At 42.1% G+C, this 22,327-nt stretch overlaps 1 protein-coding gene across 1 annotated transcript in view; it reads right to left on the bottom strand.

Annotated features, from left to right (window-relative positions):
• Positions 1–22,327, bottom strand: part of DNAAF9 (dynein axonemal assembly factor 9) — a 74,547-nt gene that overhangs the window by 50,932 nt on the left and 1,288 nt on the right. Inside the window, 5 exon segments of the mRNA XM_035547192.2 lie at positions 671–777; positions 2,073–2,169; positions 6,496–6,620; positions 7,408–7,527; positions 13,606–13,685. Of these exon segments, the coding sequence (XP_035403085.2) occupies positions 671–777; positions 2,073–2,169; positions 6,496–6,620; positions 7,408–7,527; positions 13,606–13,685 (529 nt within the window).

A 22,327-nucleotide genomic window follows, 5' to 3' on the forward strand; every position in this document is an offset into this window, starting at 1 on the left:
GAGGTCCAAGAAAAGGAAATAAAAGATGTTACGTACAAGTACTTAAATATGAAGCTTTCCTCTGAAGATGCTGTTAGTGTATATTTAATAAGCAAATCAAGTGACACAAGTTACTCAGAGTGGAACAGCAAATCATTATTTAAACTAGAAGCATGATCCAAAATCTTGTCTACTGCCCTATTCAAGAGGCTATGATGACCCAAGAATATACAATGCTGGTGAGAAAAGTAGATTCATTTCCTGTGTCAGAACCAGTGACCTAGGAAATCCAGCATTTGTTACCAACCAGTTTCTATTACACTACTCCTGAAGAACTACTCGCAACTAGCAGAGCTGAAGAAGCTTTGTCTGCTAGTAGTAGATGATGCTGTTGAACATCAAAGTTGTAAATCACAGCAGGAGGCTCAGGGTGGAACCAAACAGTCATCACTTACCCAGGGCAGAGCACTGGGTAGCTCCTAGCAGCCTTTCAGTGAGACCACAGTGTCTCTGTCCCTGGATGCTCAAAATGCAGACTGATAAAATCCCAAGAAAATTGATCCAACTTAGAAACTGACCCTACTTTGAGTTGTGAGGCAGGACTAGATGATCTCATAAGGTACTTTCTGGGTTAAATTATTCCACGAACTTACTGCTGCTTCAAAAAAGAAGATGAAAAGCAAATACTCACTTCATATTTCATTGTAAAGAAGCCGTCACCCCCAATTCCTTCCAGTGCAAAAGCCTGCACTATTGGCCACTTTTCAACAATGAACATATCAAATATCTGTAGATGACCTGCGAAAAAAATTCAAACATTCTCTAATACCATCAGTTTACCAATTTCCTCTAAGATGCTAGAGTTGTTCTGAGATTCTAACAAAGGCTCTCGACTATCATATTTGCCTGTACAATGTCAAGCCTGTAACTGAAAAGTGGTTTTTGGTGAAGAAAAGCTTCTGAAAAACGCTCTCTACACCCCAAATTTTCTACCCTTTTTCCCCAGGGAAAAAGAAAATATTACTTTTTTTTGTGCAAATTTCTTTCCAAGGACATTAGCAAAACTGTGTCCATTAAAAGTCAAGCTAAAACACAAGAAGCATTGCTTACTCCAAAATCTCCAACTATCTGTCCCTAAGTTAAAGGCATCATTGTCCCCATTTTAATCAGAATTTTAGGTTGGTGGAGAGGAAAAACTATTTAGCCTTGTATAACACTACTAATCAGTGAAGCTGGAAGCCATCTAAATTGAAGCACGATCATCATCCTTAAGCTAAACACCTTCTGTAGGGACTTCCTAACAAAGGGACTCCACTCTTCCCCCTGCCCCGACACATTAAGGATTTTCCAGGCAGTGAGAGCACATCACCTTTTCCTCAAGGGAAGCTTGAACTGAAAAACGGTTTCCAGACGCGGCTGTTTTAACTATGAAAACACACATGGAATGGAAATGCAGTGCTATTATTGAGAAAGCAAAGCTAACTGAAGTAGTTTGGTTTGAACCTAAACAGTTCAAAAAAGCCTATTTTTTTATTATAAAACAATTTGTCTCTCACCTACCTTACTATGGATGAAAAAAACATGCTACAAAGTGAAGCAGCATGTATTGCATTGCTTTTGCAATATTTGCTGTTCGGGATGCTGGGAAGTGCACTTGACTAAACAATGTAAGATTACATTGCTCAGACTGCATGTCTGCCTACAAATCATAACAGGAAGCCGTGCGGTCCAGTTTTTTCAGTGCTAAAAAAGGAAACTTGCATAACGAAATCTTTATTGTTTCCTTACATAAAGGAGCATTTATCTGAAGCTCCCATCTGAACAGAGAACTTCTGTGGCAGCAGAACACACTCCTCTGAATGCAAATTACTTCTTTTCCTCACGCTGTGAGCATTCACTCTTCAGATGAGGTCTGAGGGCTTACGTTTTTCAGAAAGAAACCCAACCTCTAAGTAAAAAAAAAAAAGCCTAGAAGGAAACTAATGACATATTAATCCTTATTTCTTACCAAAGGCAAGGAAAACTTCACTCCCTGAACTGAATGGCTTGCATGCTGTAGAACACTTCACTAAGCATAACACAAACTAACCTACCTTGGCAGCTGTATGGAATACCAATGCGACTACAATCTCGAACCATGTCTACGAAGCTGGAAATTTTGAACTCCTCTGCAGCTTCTTCATCTTCATACTGAAAGAAATAATTTAAAATTATTCGACTGTTAGTTTTATACTAAAGAAAACATGTACTATATAGCTTTAAATCTACGGCAAACATAACTTCACGTAGTTCCCTAAAATATTATTACCTACAGAGACCAAAGAACCTCTTTAGCATCTGTGTTTTGGAAATTACAAAGCATGGATACATTCAAGCCAACAGAGACTTTTTTAAAAATCAGCCTTTAAAGCAAGGTTTCAGTAAGGTCATACGAAAGCATAAATGCATACTTTATTTCCAGTTTTCAGTCAAGTCTTTCAACATCACCTGCTAGATTCTGGATAAACTTTAAACAACGGAAAGTATTTTGAAAATGCGAACTGATGTGCCACAAAGAAAACTTTCCATTGAGGAAAAAAGTATTACCAGGTTAACAACACTAAACCCGGACAGCAGACTGACCAGATATGCCTCAGGTCACAAACAAGCAATGACAACTAACTGCTATCTGAGGGAGGAGTATATGGAGGAAAAACAGGAGAAAAGCAGAGGAAAAGCAGCCAACACCATCTTCTTGTTTCACGTGAGGAGCAGACTGAAGTCATTTTTTTCACTCCATACCATACCTCTAGCACTAGAGCAGGAACAAAGTGCAAATACCATACTTATGGCTCAGAGGAGGTTGAAAATTAGATTGAAGAGGTATATCACACAAAAAACATTTTTACACAGTGTAGCAGCAACTCTGGAGCAGGCTTAGCACCTTTGGGTGTTTCAAGAGACACTTATTTTTTAGAGCAAGATCAGAATCATAGAATGGCTTGGGTTGGAAGGGACCTTAAAGGTCATCTAGTTCCGATCCCCCTGCCATGGGCAGGGTCGGCCCTATTAGACCAGCTGGCTCAGAGCCCCATCCAACCTGCCCTTGAACATGTCCAGGGATGAGGCATCCACGACTTCTCTGGAAAACCTGTGACAGTGCCTCACCAACCTCAAAGGAAAGAACTTCTTCCTTATATCTAACCTAAATATACCCTCTTTTAGTTTAAAGCCATTACCCCTTGTCTTATTCGCTGCACCCCCTGACAAGGAGTCCCTCCCCAGCTTTCCTGCAGCCCCTTTAGGTACTGGTAGACCGCTGTGAGGTCTCCCCCAGAGCCTTATCTTCTCCAGGCTGAACAACCCCAACTCCTTCAGCCTGACTTCATAGCAGAGGTGCTCCAGCCCATTGATCATCTCTGTGGCTCTCCTCTGGACTTGTTCTAACAGTTTCATGTCCTTCTTGTGCTGGGGAACCCAAAACTGAATTCAGGGCTCCAGGTGGGGTCTCAGGAGAGCAAAGCAAAGGGGGACAATCCCCTCCCTCACCCTGATGCCAGGCTGCTCTTGGTGCAGCCACTGATATGGTTGGCTTCTGGGCTGCAAGCACACATCAGAATGCAGCAGTGATTTGTTGACTTCTTTTTATTCGTTTTACACTGCTCTGAACTTAACATACAGGTAAATTACATGATTATGAACTTTTTATGTACAGCTCTTGTGAGTGTCAGGCAGCACACGAGAAATTTCTTTTAAGAACAAGTTATTTTGAGACGAGCCTGATTTTAAGAAACATACCAAGTTTCTCCATGATGCGCTCTGTTTTGAATCCCAGGAAACCAGATCAAAGCCTTAGTTCAAAGCCAAGCACTAAACTGCTGCCAGTTTCTCACAACTGAAAATGCCATCAGAAGGAGAACTTGGGTTTGGACAGCATGCTAGAGGCTTGTTCACTATCCGTAACTGCAGATATACACACAGCCCTTTTCGTAACTGGTGCAGTAACGACACCTCGAAAGCTTATACGATATGCATTAAATTTCACTGTTTTATCTTACTTGGCCACTTTGAAAACGAGCATTCTTCAATAATGTGTTTTTTTTCCTCCACTAACTAGGATATTCACTTAAAAGCCCATGCCCCTGTTAAAGGCAAACAGGAAGGAAGAACGCGAGGACAGGCAACAGGTTTTGCCAGCCTCATCAAGAGCTACTGAGCCAGGTATGGCACTGCTTGCTTTATTTCCAAAGCACTTTGTTTCACTTTTTGAAAAACAAGTAAAAGTTATTTCTACCACTAAAAAAAAAAAAAAGAAAAAGAAAAAAGCCTGCTTAAAAGCCACTATGGACAATCCTCCTGTAAACAGGATGCACCTAAAGGCTGACACAGCAACTTTTTTTTTTTAATTCTATTTTAATTCAGAAGTAATCTAGGAAATTGGCAATGTTACACAAGGGAAACGTGACTGGAAGCTCTGCTTTATGCGAATGAGCTGAGCGATGCAGTGAAATGCACCTTGTATTTTCAGCATCAGAAGTCTCAAACTCTTCCATTCATTTCTGTATGGTTACCTTTCTACTTACACCATTATTTCAAGCCAGCACCGTGTGATTAAGGTAACTACTTACCATAACAAATCATACAAAACCCCATAAACAGATACAGCTTAAAATTCAGTAGCTTAGATTACAGTTGTGCTAGCAAAGGTGTGGTAAAAACTGCTCCATTCTTCATTCCACAATGCCTGTTTGACCCCCTTCAGGCATGCTGCTTTGCCCTTTCCGTGTGGTTTTTAGCAACAGAAAAGCCTTATGAGGCTTTAGATTTTGCTATGGCACGTTTTAACCTATAGTTCAGCTGTTTACATCCAAACAAAACGTAATTATCCTCTGTGCAGCGCTCAGGGGACCATATCTAGAATACTGCATGCAGTTTGGGACTCACAATCAAGTAAGACACTGACAAAGAGGACTGAGTTCACTGGAGGGCCACCGAGATGACCAAGGGGTTGGAGCACTTGTCCTACAAGGGAGGAAAGGCTGAGGTCCTGGTACTGTTCAGATGCTGTGGCTGCACCCCATACCTGCCTTTCAACACCTGCAAAATTGTTACTGAGATGGCAAAGCCAGGCTCTTCGCAGTGGTGTGCAGCAGCAGGATGCATGACAAAGGGCATGATGTGAAACAAAAAATTTCAGATTGGATAAAAGGAAATGCTTTTTCACCATTTTTCACCATTAGGACAGTCAAGTGGTGGGTCATGTAGCCAAAAGAAGTTCTGCAGTCATCGTCCTTGGAGGTTTTCAACACCCAGCCATAAAAACCCTCAAGTCACCGGATCCGATCTCACTGCTCACCCTGCCTTAAGCAAGAGGCTGGAGGTCCCTTCTAAATTATTTCGTAACTGTGTGATATAATCTCACTACAGAACAGCCACACAAAAACACTATCAATCATAACCCCCATCACTGGAAGCTCAAGGGAACAAAATGGTTCTCTCCCTTCCCTCTCCATTTCTTCTTGCACTAGTTTCACCCATTTACATCAAAGCTCCCGCCCCACTTCCCTCAGATTTCAGTATCACTCTAATTTGGAGAAGGAACTACACAGTTTCCTAACGGGGAAAAAAGCTTGCCTTAATGGGTTTAAAAAAACAATTTCCAGCCTCAATTGGAATAAAAAGGTTCTTATTCTGCACCTAAACACCAGAACTGCCTGCAGAGTAGCACATGGAGACAACAGCACGCTGCTTTGTAATACTGCATGCCGAAGTGGCACGCTCCTTGGCAGCTAAGCAACTAATTGTCCAGCAGCATCCTCATTTATGTTATTCATTACAGAGAATTGGAATGGCAAACAATTATTTTCATTTCTTACTTCTCTTGCCTTCTCTTTACTACAATAAAGATAGCTTTTTCTAAGAATACCTTGACTTTTGAAGTACAAGATGAAACTCTTATCCAGTAACCATATTCTGATCAAAGTGAGTGACATAACCCAGCTTTTTTCCTTACTGAAATTAATAGCTCTTGAAAGGAATAGTTGAAAGTTAAAATAAAAATACATAATAGTTTATTCATTTTAAATGGCTTGCTAAGCCAACTTTTTCTAATATTCTAAAACTATTGGCATACAAAGCATTAAAACACTGCTTTGACAGCAAACAAGACAATCGCTGGAAATCTCAGTGCTTGGATTCAGAATCTCAGTATTTGACTTGATTCAGATTCTGTATTTTTTACAACCCACGTTTTTCTTCACTAAAAGATCATTGAGTCGTATCAAAACAATTATAAGTTAGTGGGGGAGGGAAGCAATTTGTTTTAATGCTCCAGCAATTGCAAAGTATTAAAAACATTCTTCTCACACACATTAGGCAAAGCAATTAATACCCATATGTAGATGGGGATCACTCCCTACTGAATATGAAACAAAGATTCCAGAAGGAACATAAAAAACAAATGTCCACTTTGAATATGAGTTCATCAGAAAGATATTACAGAAATGCAGTTCTTATCTGCACTGATTTTCCACTTACCTCATTTTCAGTTAGACAGTGAAAATGCAAGTTCCTCCAAAATGCCACATATGGCAAAAGATGATTATAATTCACAGGGTTACAGTACAGATGGACACTATCAGGTTTTATTAATATGATTATATCTGCAACAAGCAGAACAAGTATTATTCTAGCATCAAGACTCCATATATAGAATTATACGAACACAAAAAGAGCACAGGAACTGACCAGAAAACACTTTTCCTATAACGTGCCTCATTAAAAGAAATTATTTAACTATTTGAATAAACAATCATTCCCCACTCTTTTTTTAATGGAACAGTTGGCAGCTCTACGCTGCTCCAACTACAACAGTACTTTTTTACTGTCCAGAAAAACCGCGGGTTTATTCTGAAGTCTTGCACAGAACTTGCGTCAGCCTGTCCTTTGACAAGCCAAGAGTGTCAGTGATGAGGACTCACAGAGCACTTAGAGAACTGTAAACTACAGCTGCTCTTGCCTGATATTACATCAGGTTGCTCCAACTGAAAACTAGCCTTACAACATGTAGGACGGACATTCAAAGTTGCATGAAAATAAGGGAATATGTTAAAGTAACGGACAAAAATAGCTTTGGTCTTTAAGAACTCCACTGGTTTGATCAGATAATAATTGACAATAAATGTACAAACACACCATGACTGAACTAGGACTTCTGATAATGGGTGTATTTCTCCGTGTTTAGAACATTTGGAGGAAGTCCTGAAGGGGGCGGGGGAGAATTTGAACAAGGGTTCTTCAGTAGTGTTTTTAGAACAGTTTTTCAGGTCTATGTACATGATTTGAGACTTTCTGGCTGTTTCTTTTTTCCTGAGGTATGTCACTTTTCCTGACTCATCCTCTCTCCAAAGGGATGGAAGAATTGGTAGAAATGCTGAGTATACTACTTACCATCAAGCACTTCTTCAGGGAAACCAGTTCTCTCGAAGTCATTGTTACTCTGACTATACAAGCCAAAAAGCAGATAGTTTGCCAGTTCCCTGCAACCTTCGTTGTATCGGCTATCTATTCCTGCAAAAGCAAAGTCATACGTGAAACACTGTGTCTGAAGACACTGCACCTGTAAAGTTTGCGTTCTTCCCAGCTAAGAAAACTATTTAAACAGGAATATTACCTGAACACCTTCACACAGACAGTGGGCACTTCTGAGCTGAACACAGTGGGAAAGTAGGGGAGGAACAAGGGAACTTCTGCAAGTTCGTTGCTACATGCTGACGTTCTTCTTTTGACCTAAATCTACAGCTCCTGCATAAAAAATAGTCTAGTTTTCTGCAGTGTTATGAAGCAATAGTTTCAATTTTATCTAGTAATTGAAACTCGACATCTGTCTGGACGCAGTGTTCATTCCAATGAATATGTTCTTGATAGAAGCTTGCTAACAAACTAATCCTGTGACCTAAATCTCCTGCATTAGAATACATGATTAAACATTATCTCGCAAGTATTACAGTGTAATTCCTGAGTCACCAGAAAGCCACTGCAGACTTCTAACAAGTCAAAAGACATTCGAACATAACATATGGTATACAAACAGCTTCCATTAAAAAAAGGTTTTGTGGTTATTGGGAAAATAAAATGAAAAGAACTGAAGATCTGTAACATGAAGAGTTAAGAACAAACAAATACAAGAGAAAAGAAACAAGCCACAGATTTAGGGAAGGCCTCTGGAAAACAGACCTAATTCTCCTGAAATAAATCAAGTTTCCTCCACAGGTAAAGCTATTCAAGAAACAGCATCCTCCACATCCATACATGGTAGAGATCACGGGTCTCGAATGCCACAAAATCTCTCATAAACACTAAGGTCACGTTTTCCCACCAAGCTATATTAGGATACAGTTGGATGGTTGCCAACGTAACATTTGTTTCTGCCATCCAAACGAGATCAGTACGATGATAACGTAATAACCCAGCCTGGATGTCTGGGCTTTGGGCCTTGCATCGCAAATCAAAGTACTCTCAAGTCACCTGAGCACATCAGAAGTTGGAACAAACACCAGGTTCTCCTAACTACACTCTTCGTGTTTTTTTTTAAGCTATGCTTTCGGCTTTAAGGTGTTAACCAGATGCAGCGTCTGCCTCCCGCTACTGAATCCCACATCTTAAAAAAACTCTCCTTTGTCTAGTAATAGTTCTTTGGATAGCTCACATACATTCCCAAGCATCACGTATTTGGTTTAAGCACACAGAAGAGATGAACTGAATCGCTTCAAGTTGTGCTGAAGCTATGAAACTGATCTTGCTCCCTGCTCGTAGCTTCTTACAGCGTGCTATAACATGGAGTTCATTGAACTGTGCTGGGAAAGGGGGTAACTACACCACACTAGCCCTGGCTTTCTCAGCCCTCAAAACTCTGCCAGGATCTTGAAGTCCTCATTCCTCTGCTATCTAGCTTCTAGCACTGACCTCCCATTCCTATACGCAGCACTGGAACATGCTTTTCTGAAAGTGAGCCACAATGCCAGGGGGAGGTGTCCCTGCTCACAGCAGGGGGGTGGAACTGGATGATCTTTTCCGTCCCTTCCAACCCAAACCGTTCTGCGATGCCAGGACTTTGGATGTTAGGTGTCCCTGATAAAGGGGAGCCTTAGCAGTTCATCTCTAACTCCGGTCACAGCATCAGTACAACTCAGGCAAATAATTCTCAGCCCCTGCTGCCCGTTTTTCCTCTCTGCTGCGATGCTCTGTCATCACTCTGTCAATAATCTGTACAACCAGACTGCCCTGGATCTGGGAACTTAAAGACGGACAGCAAGCAAGAGAGCAAGGTGAGGCAGAACATTCTCTGGTTCTCTTTTTTAATTTAAATTTCCGTTCCCACAAAAGCAGATGTAAAGTAAAATTCATTGGGACTCAACACGCTGATTGTGGTACCAAAGCTCCCATCTCAAGGCAGGACTCGAGTTAGAACCAAAGGTGGAAAGACCCTCCTTCCAGCAAGTAACCACCCCTTTGCTCTTGGGAACTCTAAACCTAACCGGTCAGCCTGAAATCCACTGTAACATTACAAAATTAGCACACGGTGTCCTGAAGATAAACTGGTTTACTGCTTACACGCCTAACTGAAGCAACTTTTGAAGACAATCTGATGAGCAATCAACGGAGCACAAAGGACTTCGGATGGTCCCTTTAAGGGGCAGCAAGCTGTTAGATCAGTTGTTCTGCAAGAGGCATTGCTAATGTTTCACAAGCAAACAGCACCTATCAGATGTTAATCTAACGAGACACACTCAACTATGGGCAAAACAAAGGGGAAAGTGCAAACGTCACGGCCACTTTCATCCAATCAGGCTCATTACAGAGGTCTCTAAACCCTGAAGAGTCAAGGTGGTGAGCCTGGGGGACAGGCTAAGAGTAACAGAGAACCGGGAGAAAAGGAGAGAGAAATAATAAGCATGGGAAATCGGAAGATAAAACAGCCCTTATAGAAAAATTAAGAGGTAGCCACCCCTAGAATAGTGAGAGAAGCATCCAGGTGCACCAGGTCTTCAGAAATCTTCAAAGCTAAAAAGCAAAACCCTGCTTTTTCAGTGACAGGAAGAGAAGAAGGGAAGACAAAAGGAAGATGTTAACAAGGGGGGCAGCTGATGAGTTTCATTCTTATACCAGAGATCACAGGTGAACTTGCTGCCTGCAGCACACTGACAGGATAGCAGGGAAGTAATTTGTGAACCATAAAACCATCGACTATGCAGAATACTCCTTTTTACTATTTTTTACTATCCAGTACAGACAGGATTTTTCATACTGGGGCTTTTACACTATTCTACCGAAGCATCTGGAGTTAAAGGCATGGATCCAGTTAGTGGAAAACAAACAGGAAACGAAACACAGGCAAAGATCCGATATCTCCAGAAAGCCTGTCAGGAGCCCTCAGGAGAACAATGGGGAAGGCTGGTAATTCGGAAACCCCCACGCCTGGCTCAGCGGAGCCACAAACTGAGTAATCCCAGGCTGTCTCAGCTCCTCACGAGGGTGTAGCCAGGCAGTGAGGCAGCCCAGCAGCTCGCTGCTGCCCACGAGACCAGGGACAGGGCGAGAATCCTGTTTCTGCAACTGAAATCCCTTTCTGAGCTGAATCCCTTTTCTGCAACAAAAAGGGATTCAGCTCAGCCACCTCATTTGCAACTTCTCAGTTGATAAACTGACATAAGCAATCTACAGGAAAAGAAAAGTCACTCTTTCTTGGTCCCAACCATGCATTCCTGACAGATCTCCGTGCACCAAAAGCAATACCTGTTCCCTAACACCTCAAACACTCACGTGAGCTCTCGAGACACAGGGGGGTAGCAGGAAGGTGAGGCTGGAGCAAATGGACTGGTCACCTTTTTGACAGCTGCCCAAAACCATCACACGGTTGTACAGCTGCCATCCAAGAGAAGTGGCGCTTGAGTTATTAAAATAGTCTTCGTTTAGAGAGGAGATAGGATGAAAAACCAGTTCTATGTACTAAATTCTGGTGAGGTTTCTCCCATATCCTAAGTGCATGAGCTCTATGTAGTGCAGATGTAATTTTAAAAGATCCTAAAGAAGTCGTCATACATGAGAAAAAAGGAGATAACTTGAAGATGCACTGGCACAGGCTCTAAAGTACTCCTATCCTCTTCAGGGAGTATAAAAGGTAAATGTCAAGGTCTGGAAAAATTTACCTTAGCTATGCTGAACTGCGACACAAAGTTTGATCTACGGTCAGAAGAGCTGCAACCTACAGTCAGATTTACAGAGAGAGCCTACTAAATACACATCCTCAGGAATCACGTCAACTTAACCACGAGCTAAAAATGTGCCCAAAGTAAATTGTGAGAAACAGCAGCATTATAAAAGCGTAGCTGACACTAATTTAGGTAGTTCAATATATTTTCTTAGCTTTAATGGCAATGCACTCCAGCTGAGACACCACAGCTTCTTTAAGATGCACCTGACACGCGTCTCTTCTCTCCTGACCTCCAGATGCCATTTTCCTGTCAGCTGCGATGCCTTTTGTCACCAACAAAGAATGCAGAAATGCCACTGCTCAATCATTTTAAAATACAAGACCCAGGATTCTTTAAAATTAGCCAGAACTGCATTTAAATAATTGCGTCAACAGCTGGTCGGTTCTGCACCTCTTTTGAGTTTTCCCAATTTCGGTAGAAATGCTGCACCACTTGAAATGAAGCTGTGAATTTTATACTGTTTCATGTCACCATGCAGTGGGTAAAATGCAAGCTGGGGGGAGGGAAATACACTAGCTCCAAGTCATTAAAAAGAGCCAGGTGAAATATACAATGCAGTGACTGTAAAAAAAAAGTATAAAAGATTAACTGCTTTATATACAAGTCAAGAGGAATCAAGATGTAAGATGATATTTTTGTCACTCCAAGTGTGAATTTGAAGACAGATTTAATGTATTCATAACAGAGACATTCCTGCTTAACCAGAAGTTATGCGAGAAATTCTGCCGGCTACATTAGACAGGTCAGCTCAGACAACAACAGCCCCATTGTGCGCGCAGAAAGATTACTGCAAAGCACAAGTCTAATGACAAAACAGGCTTCCTATATTTCCATAACAGAAACACGCATTAAGAGGCATCCTTATGCATGGTCTTAAACATTCCACATCACACAAGGCTTACACAAAGGAATTCCTTTTGCCTCTGATGTTTTCCCCAAAGCTGTACAGTGTTTTGAGTGACTTTTTTGCTTGAGACTTACTGCAGCTTCAGAATTAAGAGTCCAGGAGTAGTGCAGGGTCAACGGCCAGAATTAAGAGATGGCACAACTTGGGGTATCTTACGAAACTTGACTGGCATTAGAAAGCCAAACCAAGTGATTTATCTTGTATCATTAAGTTTCGACGCAAGGTTGACAGAGCCACCTAATCATCTACCTGTGAAGTTACTACTTAACCAAAGATTTCTTCAACTATGACCGTGAATAATGTGGGTTAGGAAGGTTGTTACATAGTCGACATCACAAGAGAACTAGGTTATGCACCTTTGAAGATTTTTGTGGTCCACTAAGTGAGCTTCTTCAAGTTTTCTTGCTGCATCATTCAAAAAAAATCAAAAACAGGCTATGGCAGGAAACGATCTGTTGTATCATTTCTTAGTGCAAACCCCTTACTACACAACTTTTTTAGGGCTACACTCGATTTTTCCATCCTTAACTGTTATACATTATTTGCACAATTACTCTAGTCCTATACTGCAGGCATTTTCAATCATCGTTCCTGACTTCTTTGATGTACCAGTATTAATTATATATTAAGAAACAAAAGTCAATGTCACATACGGAAATGATAAAACTAAGAGAAAACCTGTTACCTTCCTATACCATACCTCCGCACACAGCTTTGTTTAGTATTGCTCTTTTCCCCTATCCCCAGAAGAAATAAAGCACAGAAACCACATACTGTTTAAACACTACCATTTAACTCACAACTGCTTCCCAGGTTTCTCAAGCAACTCTAAGTGCATTTTGAATTACTTCTCCTGATGGAAAACCACCCTCCTGCTAAAACCCAGTTTTATTAACTCTGCCAGGCTCCTGATTCCCCCTTCTCCCCCTCCTCGTATCTTACAAGCTGAGCCTGCTCTCAACCACCCCTCCCCACAGCCCTGCAGATCATGATTACGAACCCTGGCACTCCTAGGGTCTTATCCAGCTCCTCCTAGTTTCTTCCACATCCCTGCCTCTGTGGGGAAACCAGCTGCAACACGTATGCTTTCAGCTTCTATGCCAAGCGCCAGCTAGAGCACAAACACTGCCCGGACAGCTGACTGTTTACTCTAAATATGCATGAGTTAAATTCTTCCTATCTTTCCTTACATCTGGACGTTAAGACAGATCGTCTTTCCTCCAGCCACTCAATTTTCTTAAGGCTTGGAAGAACATTATTATCATTGTTATTACTGCACTAAGCCTGCCTGAACTTAGGCCCGAGAAATATTGAGAGAGAAAAGGGTGCAGCTATCAGAGAGCTGTCCTCTTGCTGGCAAACAGGGATGGGGCAGGAAGGAGGAGATGATAATCATCTTTCTGAAACTTGTGGCATCTTCATCAATACAGTGAGAAGAGCGGAAGGGGAAAAATAAGTAACACTAACCTAAAATGCAAAGGATTCCATCAGGCTGAGATTTGCTGCTCTGTGTCAGGATACTCTGAATGTTTCGAAGGCGGCTGCAGCTGCAAAAGAAAGAGAATTGGTCTTTAAAGTCAATGTTTTATAATGCTCAAATTTGGCAGGGCAAGGTTTACCTCGCTTTTCCTTTGTTATAAAAACTATTTGGAGACAGTTCAGCTTAGGTATCTTTTCTCTGAAATACTTTTAAATCTCTTATCAAACCAGCCCCAGACTATTTGTTTTTATCCACTAAAATATGCACAAGTAGCCCTGAGAGAACACCAGAACCCGTAAGAATTCCTTCTAACCAAGTGCCTCATTCATCTCTGACCTCTAGCAGGAATTTCTGCTCCTTTCCTTCACCTCTCCCCAAGCCAGCCCCTACCAGGGGAACACAGCGCAAAGCACCGCAGGGCAGGTGACACCCAGGTAGGAAAGTGATGGGAAGGGACTGCAAAAGCTTTGACAGCCCAGGAGGAGGTTGCAAAAGACAAGAGGGAGTTTCACCGCCCCAGCACCACCAGGCAACTTCTAACCTGTGTAACTACATGGTAGAGACGCCCCAGATCCCCCACAAAACCAAAGCAAAAAGCCCAATATTCGTGTAGGAAAGGAGGGGAAGGACCAGAGCTGCCTCTCCACCCAAACCTGCAGAGCCCTATCCACGTCCTTGGGCAGTAAAGGAACAGTGCCAAGCTACCTGTCGGTATCCCAACGATGCCGTTGCTTATTAGCATCATGACGACTGAAGGGGGACACCCTGTCCTTATTACAAGCACTTACAGAACGAAGGCAACCTTCAGACAGAAATAAAGAAGCAGTTTTAGTGAGCACTGAGATTAGACAACCACCAACCACGGGATTTTCTGCTATAACGCAGGCTTCAGGTGCTACAGCTCTCCCTTGGAACTGGCTTTTCTCTCTCTAGTGTTTTGCTTAGTCCATAATGGGAAAATATGGAGCCAACACTCATTTTGCATAACAAAAGCTGAACTCCCAAAGAATCTCAGTTTAAGAAATATTCTTCTCTGCAAAAAAAGATTAACAAAATTAACACTACTGGGTTTCAGTCAGGAAGCAAACCACAGCCCAAACCAAGTCTAGAGTGAATAATACTTAATGCAAGTGATAAAAAGGGAACTTTATTCCCCCCTATATCCAGAGAGATATCTAGAGCATTTCCATAAGGTAACCTGCACCGTATCTTTCTCATGACTTCTGTATTACAGCTATGACTATTTTCTAGAATAAACAGTTCAAGAAAATTATAAGCCTAAAGCAAACCTTTTGATAATCTACATTTAAAACATTACCGAGTCTTGCCAAGATTTTTATAACCGAAATGGATTATCGTATCAATTTGATCTTGGCCGATACACGTTTTTAAGCTACACAAGGATCTCAGCCACACAGAGAGCAACACAGTTTGTACTTCTAGCCAACCTCTTGTGAGCTTGTTTTAAAGCAGATAAAATGCAAGAATTTTCACTGCTGATATTACCGAATGTTTTCTTGTTTATACAACTGAGCTGCTCAGCTCTAGGAAACAACTCTTACAGAAACCCTCAAGAGCTAAATTTATGATCTGCCCAAATAAACAAGAAAGCCACATCAAGTACTCCTATTTTCATAGCTACTTAAACCAAGTAAAAGGTGGACAGGTCTTTGCAGTGATCCCACAATTATCATGCTCTATTTTCTCTGAAAGACAGAACAGACTTAAGGATTTGCATTACAGCTCATCTAAGTGCAATCTGAACATCCACACTAACAGCGAAGGTCAGACAACATGAAGATACTTCCGTAGGAAGGAGGGAAGGGAAAAAAAATTAACATCCACGTGTGCAAATGTACATTTGAGATTTATTTCTTCCCCTCTTGAGTTGCCTGAGCTGTGAACCCCTCAATTACTCTTTTGCCTGAAACCTCCCAATTCGTACTAAATGCTGCATCGTATCATAGTCCGGTGTATGTATGAACTGGCATTTTGATCCAGTCTGAGATACAGAAAGAAATCAGGCACTGACGACGGCAAAATGACATCTAGTCGGCCGCTACTAATATCAGATGCTGTTGCCCATGTAGGTGATGTTATGAGCTCTGTGAACGAAACACTGAACTTCATGCTGCACAGACTAGCGGCTCCTAATTATTCATTAAAACCTAACCTAAAACTTCATATCACAACTTAAAAGTTTTGTATCTTATTTGGGAAGCTTTCACTCCATTGTTAAACAGGACCCCAGACTAGCTAGGGGTGACACGATCCCCGATGGCAAGCCACACAACACCTTTTTTTTTTTTTTTTGTACTTTCCATGTCACAAGAGCAGAAGTAGAAAAATCCCCTGGACTCCACAAACAAATTGAACTTACTTCATTTGTTAGCATGCAGCCAAGCCTGCAGATATTTAAGGAGCGGCTGCAGGCCAAGTAAAATTGCTAGAGCAGCCCTCAAACGTTGCAACGTGGAAGCAGCTTCACGTGCAGACAAAGCACACGGGAAAACAAAACTGCTGCTCGATGTATCTGGGAAGGGCTGCCGAGGAGAAGCCCACGCTTCCCAAGACTATTTGAAGGACAGACTGGAAGGACTGAAAAAGCATGCCCAAGGACATCTGCAGTTACACAATCAGCAGCTTGCAGACTGCCTTTTATTAAACAACTTACCATATCAAAGGATGCATCTTCCTGCTCTTGCTCAGAGTAGGAAAAGAAACTGTCATCAGAAAAAATATGAATGCTTCCAAACGGAAGGCACAAGAGGCAGATTTTCTATAGACTCCTCGCAGAGAAAGGACTCAAAACCATCTCCACTACCAGCGTTCAAATTTACTCTGAAGGCAAGTTTAACCAATTCTCCAAAGGCAGATTTGTCTTGATTGAAAATTATTTTTAAAGCTCTTACGCATTACAAACACAGCACGAGCACATACCTTGATTTTGCCATCTCCCCCTGCAGATCACTTCTAAAGGAAAGGAGTGGTTAGAGCTAAATTTGAACAAAGAGCAAGCGTGGAAACTCCTTGGGGAAGATTCATTCATTCCAAAGCGTTATTATAAGACACAAGTTACTCCTCTCTAAAATGTTCGAATCTCAATTTCACACTAACATCCCTGATGAAAGGGAGACCTGATCAAATACGCTCATCATGTGTAAAGACAAACCAGCAATATGGGCCCGTGCAATGAGCAGAGAAGAGCAAAATAGAGAGTTTGTCTTTTTGAGCTTGGTATAAGCATTTTCTTATCCGTTCAAGTAAATTTCAGGGGGTAAAAAAAAAAAAAGGCGGGGGGGGAGGATGGAGGGTGGAGTAAAATGCACTTCCATGTTTGTTCTGGGTCTTTTTTCCTACCTTAGGTATTTTTCCTACCTTATGGTCTGATAAAAGGTTAAATATTTTACTCTTGTAGTTACGTTCAGCATCTTCCACAGAGATTAATTTCAGGGAACCCCTTAAAATACATAAAGCTCTCGGATTAAGCTGCTAATTCCTGCCAAGCAAAGTTTGTCAGGTTTACGTCTCATTCAGGAGATAGTCCTGACATGAAAGCAAAAAGCACAGGTCAAATTATGTGTTATCTCATAATTCAAGGTATGACCATAAACATGTTTATTTCAATCTCTAATATTGGACAGCCTTCAGCAGAACATTTTTCCTTGCCTCAGTTAAAGAGGTGGTTTCTGTGAAAGAAATCTTTGAAAAAGCTCCTTCAGAGATATTTTCAACGTCATTTCATGTGTATATAAATCATTACATTCAGAGGCTGACATTAAAAACCAAAGAGTTCTGTCTCTGAATAAAGACGTTATTCAGAAATACTGAAGAGAATAATTAGAACTCTTACTACATGCTTTTAAACAATACAGCCTAGACTGCATATCAAGTCAGAGGAAAAAACGGCACTTTCTTGCGTTTCACATTAAACAGTCATCTGACAAAAACAAAGAAACGGTCCTGGGAACAAAAATCTGTGACTTTTCCCACCTCCAAAGCGGGTGCCCTAGCAAGGGTACTGAATTTTACTCCTTTCCACCTCAGCCCAGGACCACAATTTCAAACAGATGCAACGAAGGATCTCCGCAGAGCGGCACAACCCTCCGGGCTTCAGGATGCTCTCCTGGAAGATGAGGCTCTGGATCCCTGCACGTACGTAACCACAGCTTCATTTTGCAGTAGCTTGATGCTGAAAACAAGCGTTACAGGGGTTCGAAACCAGTTATGTGAAGCCTTTGTAAGGAAACCCCAAAGCCCTGGGCTTCTGTGAGCCTCGGACAAGACCTGAGCTGTGAGCTACCTGAACTAGTCTGCAACAAACAGCCCAGCGAGACGAGCACAGACAACCAGGCTGCTTTACAAGCAGGTATGGAGTTGAAGCAGGCAAAGTGAGGATCTCTCCAGTTTCTACATGGGTTTACACCACTATAAGCACCCCCACTGTTCCAAGGGACTGTCTCAGCCTTCTCATTGCCTTTGTATCTCACCAACAACCTTGAAGCCATGTGTCAAGTCACAAACTCTAGACCACGGATAAAAAAAATACACATATATATAATCCTTTCAGCCATTACAAGCTAATCTGATTGTCAAGGAAGGAAGGTCAGAAAGCAAAGCCACGTTTTGGGGTAGCATCTGGTAATAAAGTACATTTAGGCCAATTAAGAAACGCTCCGTTGAGGTTCTTGATTCAATTCTTGATCTTCCGCTAGTCTTGGAGTAGATGGGAAAAAAAAAGGAAGAAAATTAACAGTCATTAACTTCTAAGAATTAGCGCTCATCTGTTCACACGTCTTCTACTAATTATGCAAAGTACCTTGCTTTATAACAGCCAGGCCTGTCACAGCTCGGTAACAGGCAGAGCGCCGCACGCCGTGCCTGGCAGCAAACGGAGAATTCACAACTGTGCCCTTCACAGTCAGAGAAAAACAAATATATTTTGGAAATAACGCCACCCGGCATTTTAACTTAAATTTATGTTTCCACAACGTATTTCTTCTTCTGCACCCCTCATTGCCAGCTGAATTCATTCGTTTTCTCGCCGCAATCGAGCGGTGCTTCATGCAGGATCAGGACCAGCACGGATCCCCCACTGATTCCTGCCAATTCCCCCAGGCTGGCTCTGGGATGGCGCAGCTGTGGTCACCGTGCAGCTCGGATGATGGATGCAATTCCGCTGCCGTAGGGAGCGCTGAGCTGAGCATGTTTTGCTCCATATTGGCAGATGTTACACTCCTCCCCCACAAAGGCTAGGCAGTCTTAAAAACCCGCACGTGGTAAAGCTTCACCAGATAGCAGTCGACAAGGGGAAGCAACCCCTGGCAAGATCGTGCAAATCTTCACATTATCAAGGCTCATCTTCGGGGAATGATTTGGAGGGACTCGTGCTGTCTACCTAATGTTAAAGGCTGTGTCTGCCTTAAGTACTTGATATAAAAAGAAAAATAAAAAATTGGAAAGATAAAGAACGGCTCACGCTTTTTTTTTTTTCCTCCACAGATCCCACTCCTCGTTAACTGGCTGCTACCACCATCTGTTTCCACTCAACCCCTCAAAAAAAAAAAAGGTTTATTCTTCGCAGGCTTTTTGTTGACCTCACAATTTCTACCAGAACCCTTGCTGTTGTCTGCATACAGCAGAGCACTGGATTTCCCACACTCCGACACTGATCGACATCTTAAGGTATTTATGAAAACAGAAACCAGAAGCCAGACTGAGTTAAAGGCTCTCAAATTCATGAATTTCAAAAGCAGTTTATTTGAAATTTAATATCAAGCCTGAAAATGCTTGATCTTGGTTGGTTGGTGAGGGGTTTTTTGCCCTCCCCCCCCCCCTCTTTTTTTTTTGCTTCCTTAATTCACCAAAATAATTCTGTTTTACTGCATGGCACTACAGACAACTGTGTACACCTACCTCACGTACGATAATTTTCCAGCTATTTTCACAATTTCTCTACAAAGAACACAGGCAACTTGCCTATGAACAGGAGACCTCGTGTCTTTAGAAACGCTCAGTGTTTAGCAACATTCAGTAACTAACATTAAGACTGGATGCAGAGGAAGAAACTTCAACTCGGTGTGCATTTTGCATGACCAAATTCCTTGCTTCTTCAGTTTAACTGGAGAGCAATATTCAATTCCACCCCTCAGGGATCTTGGAGCACAGCAGAAGAGACTCTTACTGGATTGTGAGACTACCCGGTGCCGTTTCCGAACTCCAGGCTTGTTTGGGACCTCTCACACCCCAGCACACCCGAACAGCAGCACTATTTATTAAGGCTGCACATCAATATTCACGCTGGTATTTCCATAACCACACTTGGATCCAGCGCAGCCCTTCAGCACACTTGTTTGCTGTGTAGCAGCTCGCAGACAAGACCTGCTTTAATTTAATATAAGTGTCACGTAGATACACGCCAGCATGGTTTTAGGACAACTGGAAGTCCCACCACCAGCTAATGGGCTGGAAGCCAAGTGAAGTTCTTCCACGGGTGCACTCAAACGGTTGCCCATCAGCTGTGCACATGCAGACGCCAGCCAGACCTGTGGCCATGATGCATTATTTTACAGCCTGATGTGTGTACACCGTATTTTCACCGTCTGAAACTGCAGCATGTCAGTGAGGATGCCAACTACTCACCTCAGAGAAAACCTATCACCTAATAAAGTGACACCCTGCCTTTCCACTTCCACATCCCTCTGAACTCTGGCCCCAAACTGGCAGCTGGCAGACCCTAACGCCTCTTATTTCTCTACCATGGTAGAAAACTACCCAAATGCAGGGAACAGGGTTTGTTTTTCTCCCTTCGACAAGCTAATTTAGGTCCCCTCTTTGCGTAGCTAAAATACAGAGCATTCCTTTAAAAAAAATTAGGTGAAACTGCCATTACAAAATCCTGACCCTCGGCATAATTACCCAAGGAACGCACGGATACAAACTGTTAATCCTGCAACACAGATACGTACGTCCCCAGCTAGAATGGGTTGGGAAACCACAACAGCTCTTTTGTCCCTGCAGCACCATGCTCCCGAACACCCCACCGACAGATCTCTGAAGCTGTAGGAAAAAAAGCCACATACTTAACCGCTCGGTGATTAAAAACAGAATGGTGCAGAGGATAATAATGTCAGGCATAGAGGCAGAGACAATGTCAAACAAACCCAAGTACTCGCTTTGCATTTCCCCACATAAAATGCAGATGAGTTCTTGCTGTGTGCCTGTTGGAAATGTGGGTAAATAAGAACGAGGATTTGCCTACGCTAGTTTTACATAGGGTAACGTGGAATTGGGTGGGTCCAAATCCCCACCGAACGGAACGAGCTCTCCTTGGTTTCAGATGCTGATGCTTAACAGAAATTTTGATCAAAAAAAGCACGTATACTCAAGTAAAACACGCGGTCCCTACTAAACACAGACACATGAAGCACGACATCACCTTCTAAAAAGGAGTACCCTTTTTTGGACAACGCTCATCTCTTAGTCAAGGGACTTTTCATTTACAAAACTTGCTTTCTTCCTTTTGTCGTTACAATGCTTCGGGTCCCTGTGGCAAACGCCAGCTTCCAGCACACCACACAGCAGACCAAATCTCTGAAGCACGTGGAAGAACTCCAAGAATTATCTCTGGCCGTTTCTCTATTCTTTATATAGTCTTAAGAATTTTTCCATTCCTGTTTGGGACTTGTGGGGGGGAGGGAAGGGTAACGGATTGTTTTGTTTTAAATTTTTTTTATTAACTGCCTTGTATCTGCTGACTGCTTGGGAAATTTATTGCAAACACTGGCCTCCCTCCTCCATCTGGACTGAAAAAAACTGCACAAGAACGAACGTTGAAGAGGAAAAAAAACGAACGGATGACATGCCTCCTACAAACACGCCAAATTACAGATGCTGTCTGGATCTCCCAGCGGAGCTCGAAAGCTTGCAGATGTTCACAGCCTGAACGTTCTCATGACAACTCTGAAACAGGATCTCAAATTACAAAAATCACTCATAAAGAAAGGGGGCTTGAGTGGAAACCATTTTCTCTTTCAGCTTTTTTGTTTTGTTTTGTTTTACCTTCTTGGTATTTTCTTACTAATCAATTGTGAGATACTCTCCAGCTATAAACAAACTGCAGGCTCCTTATAAGCAAAAATACGGTTAACTTATTCAGTGGGAAACAAATATTTGAAAAAGATCCCTTCTTTTTGCCTTCCCTCTTGTGATCAATTCAGTTCCTAACGGCTGGCTGAGAAGGAACACAACCATCGTGAACAGCCATGTTCGTGTATTCCAGGCAAACACAACGACCTCCATTTCTCTCTCAGTGCAGAATTTCTCATTTTACAGGCACACTGTCTGACAAGTAAAAACGCTCTTATTCCCTTCTCGAACAAAAAAGAAAGCTTGTGGCAAATATACAGCCATTTTAATACCAAATAGCTTGGCCAACTGTTTGTTTGCAGCAATTTTGCAATTCATATGCAACGTCCCGGTTATTCTATTATCTGATTTTACACTGGTGAGTACTTCCACGTATTGTACTACAAAATGCTTGCTGCTTGCAGTCGTTATTTCCATGGGTTGTTCTCTGGGATACTCAAAACACTTCAGATAATAGACCATAGCCCAATGCACACGCCTTAAGCCTTGAAAAAGAGACCAGAGCTAGCAACCTAAAGATACCTGAGCTGCCACCCGAGCTCCCAGGGAGCCACCGCTATC

The sequence above is a fragment of the Cygnus atratus genome, chromosome 4 (genome assembly GCF_013377495.2).
Source record: "Cygnus atratus isolate AKBS03 ecotype Queensland, Australia chromosome 4, CAtr_DNAZoo_HiC_assembly, whole genome shotgun sequence".
NCBI lineage: Eukaryota > Metazoa > Chordata > Aves > Anseriformes > Anatidae > Cygnus > Cygnus atratus.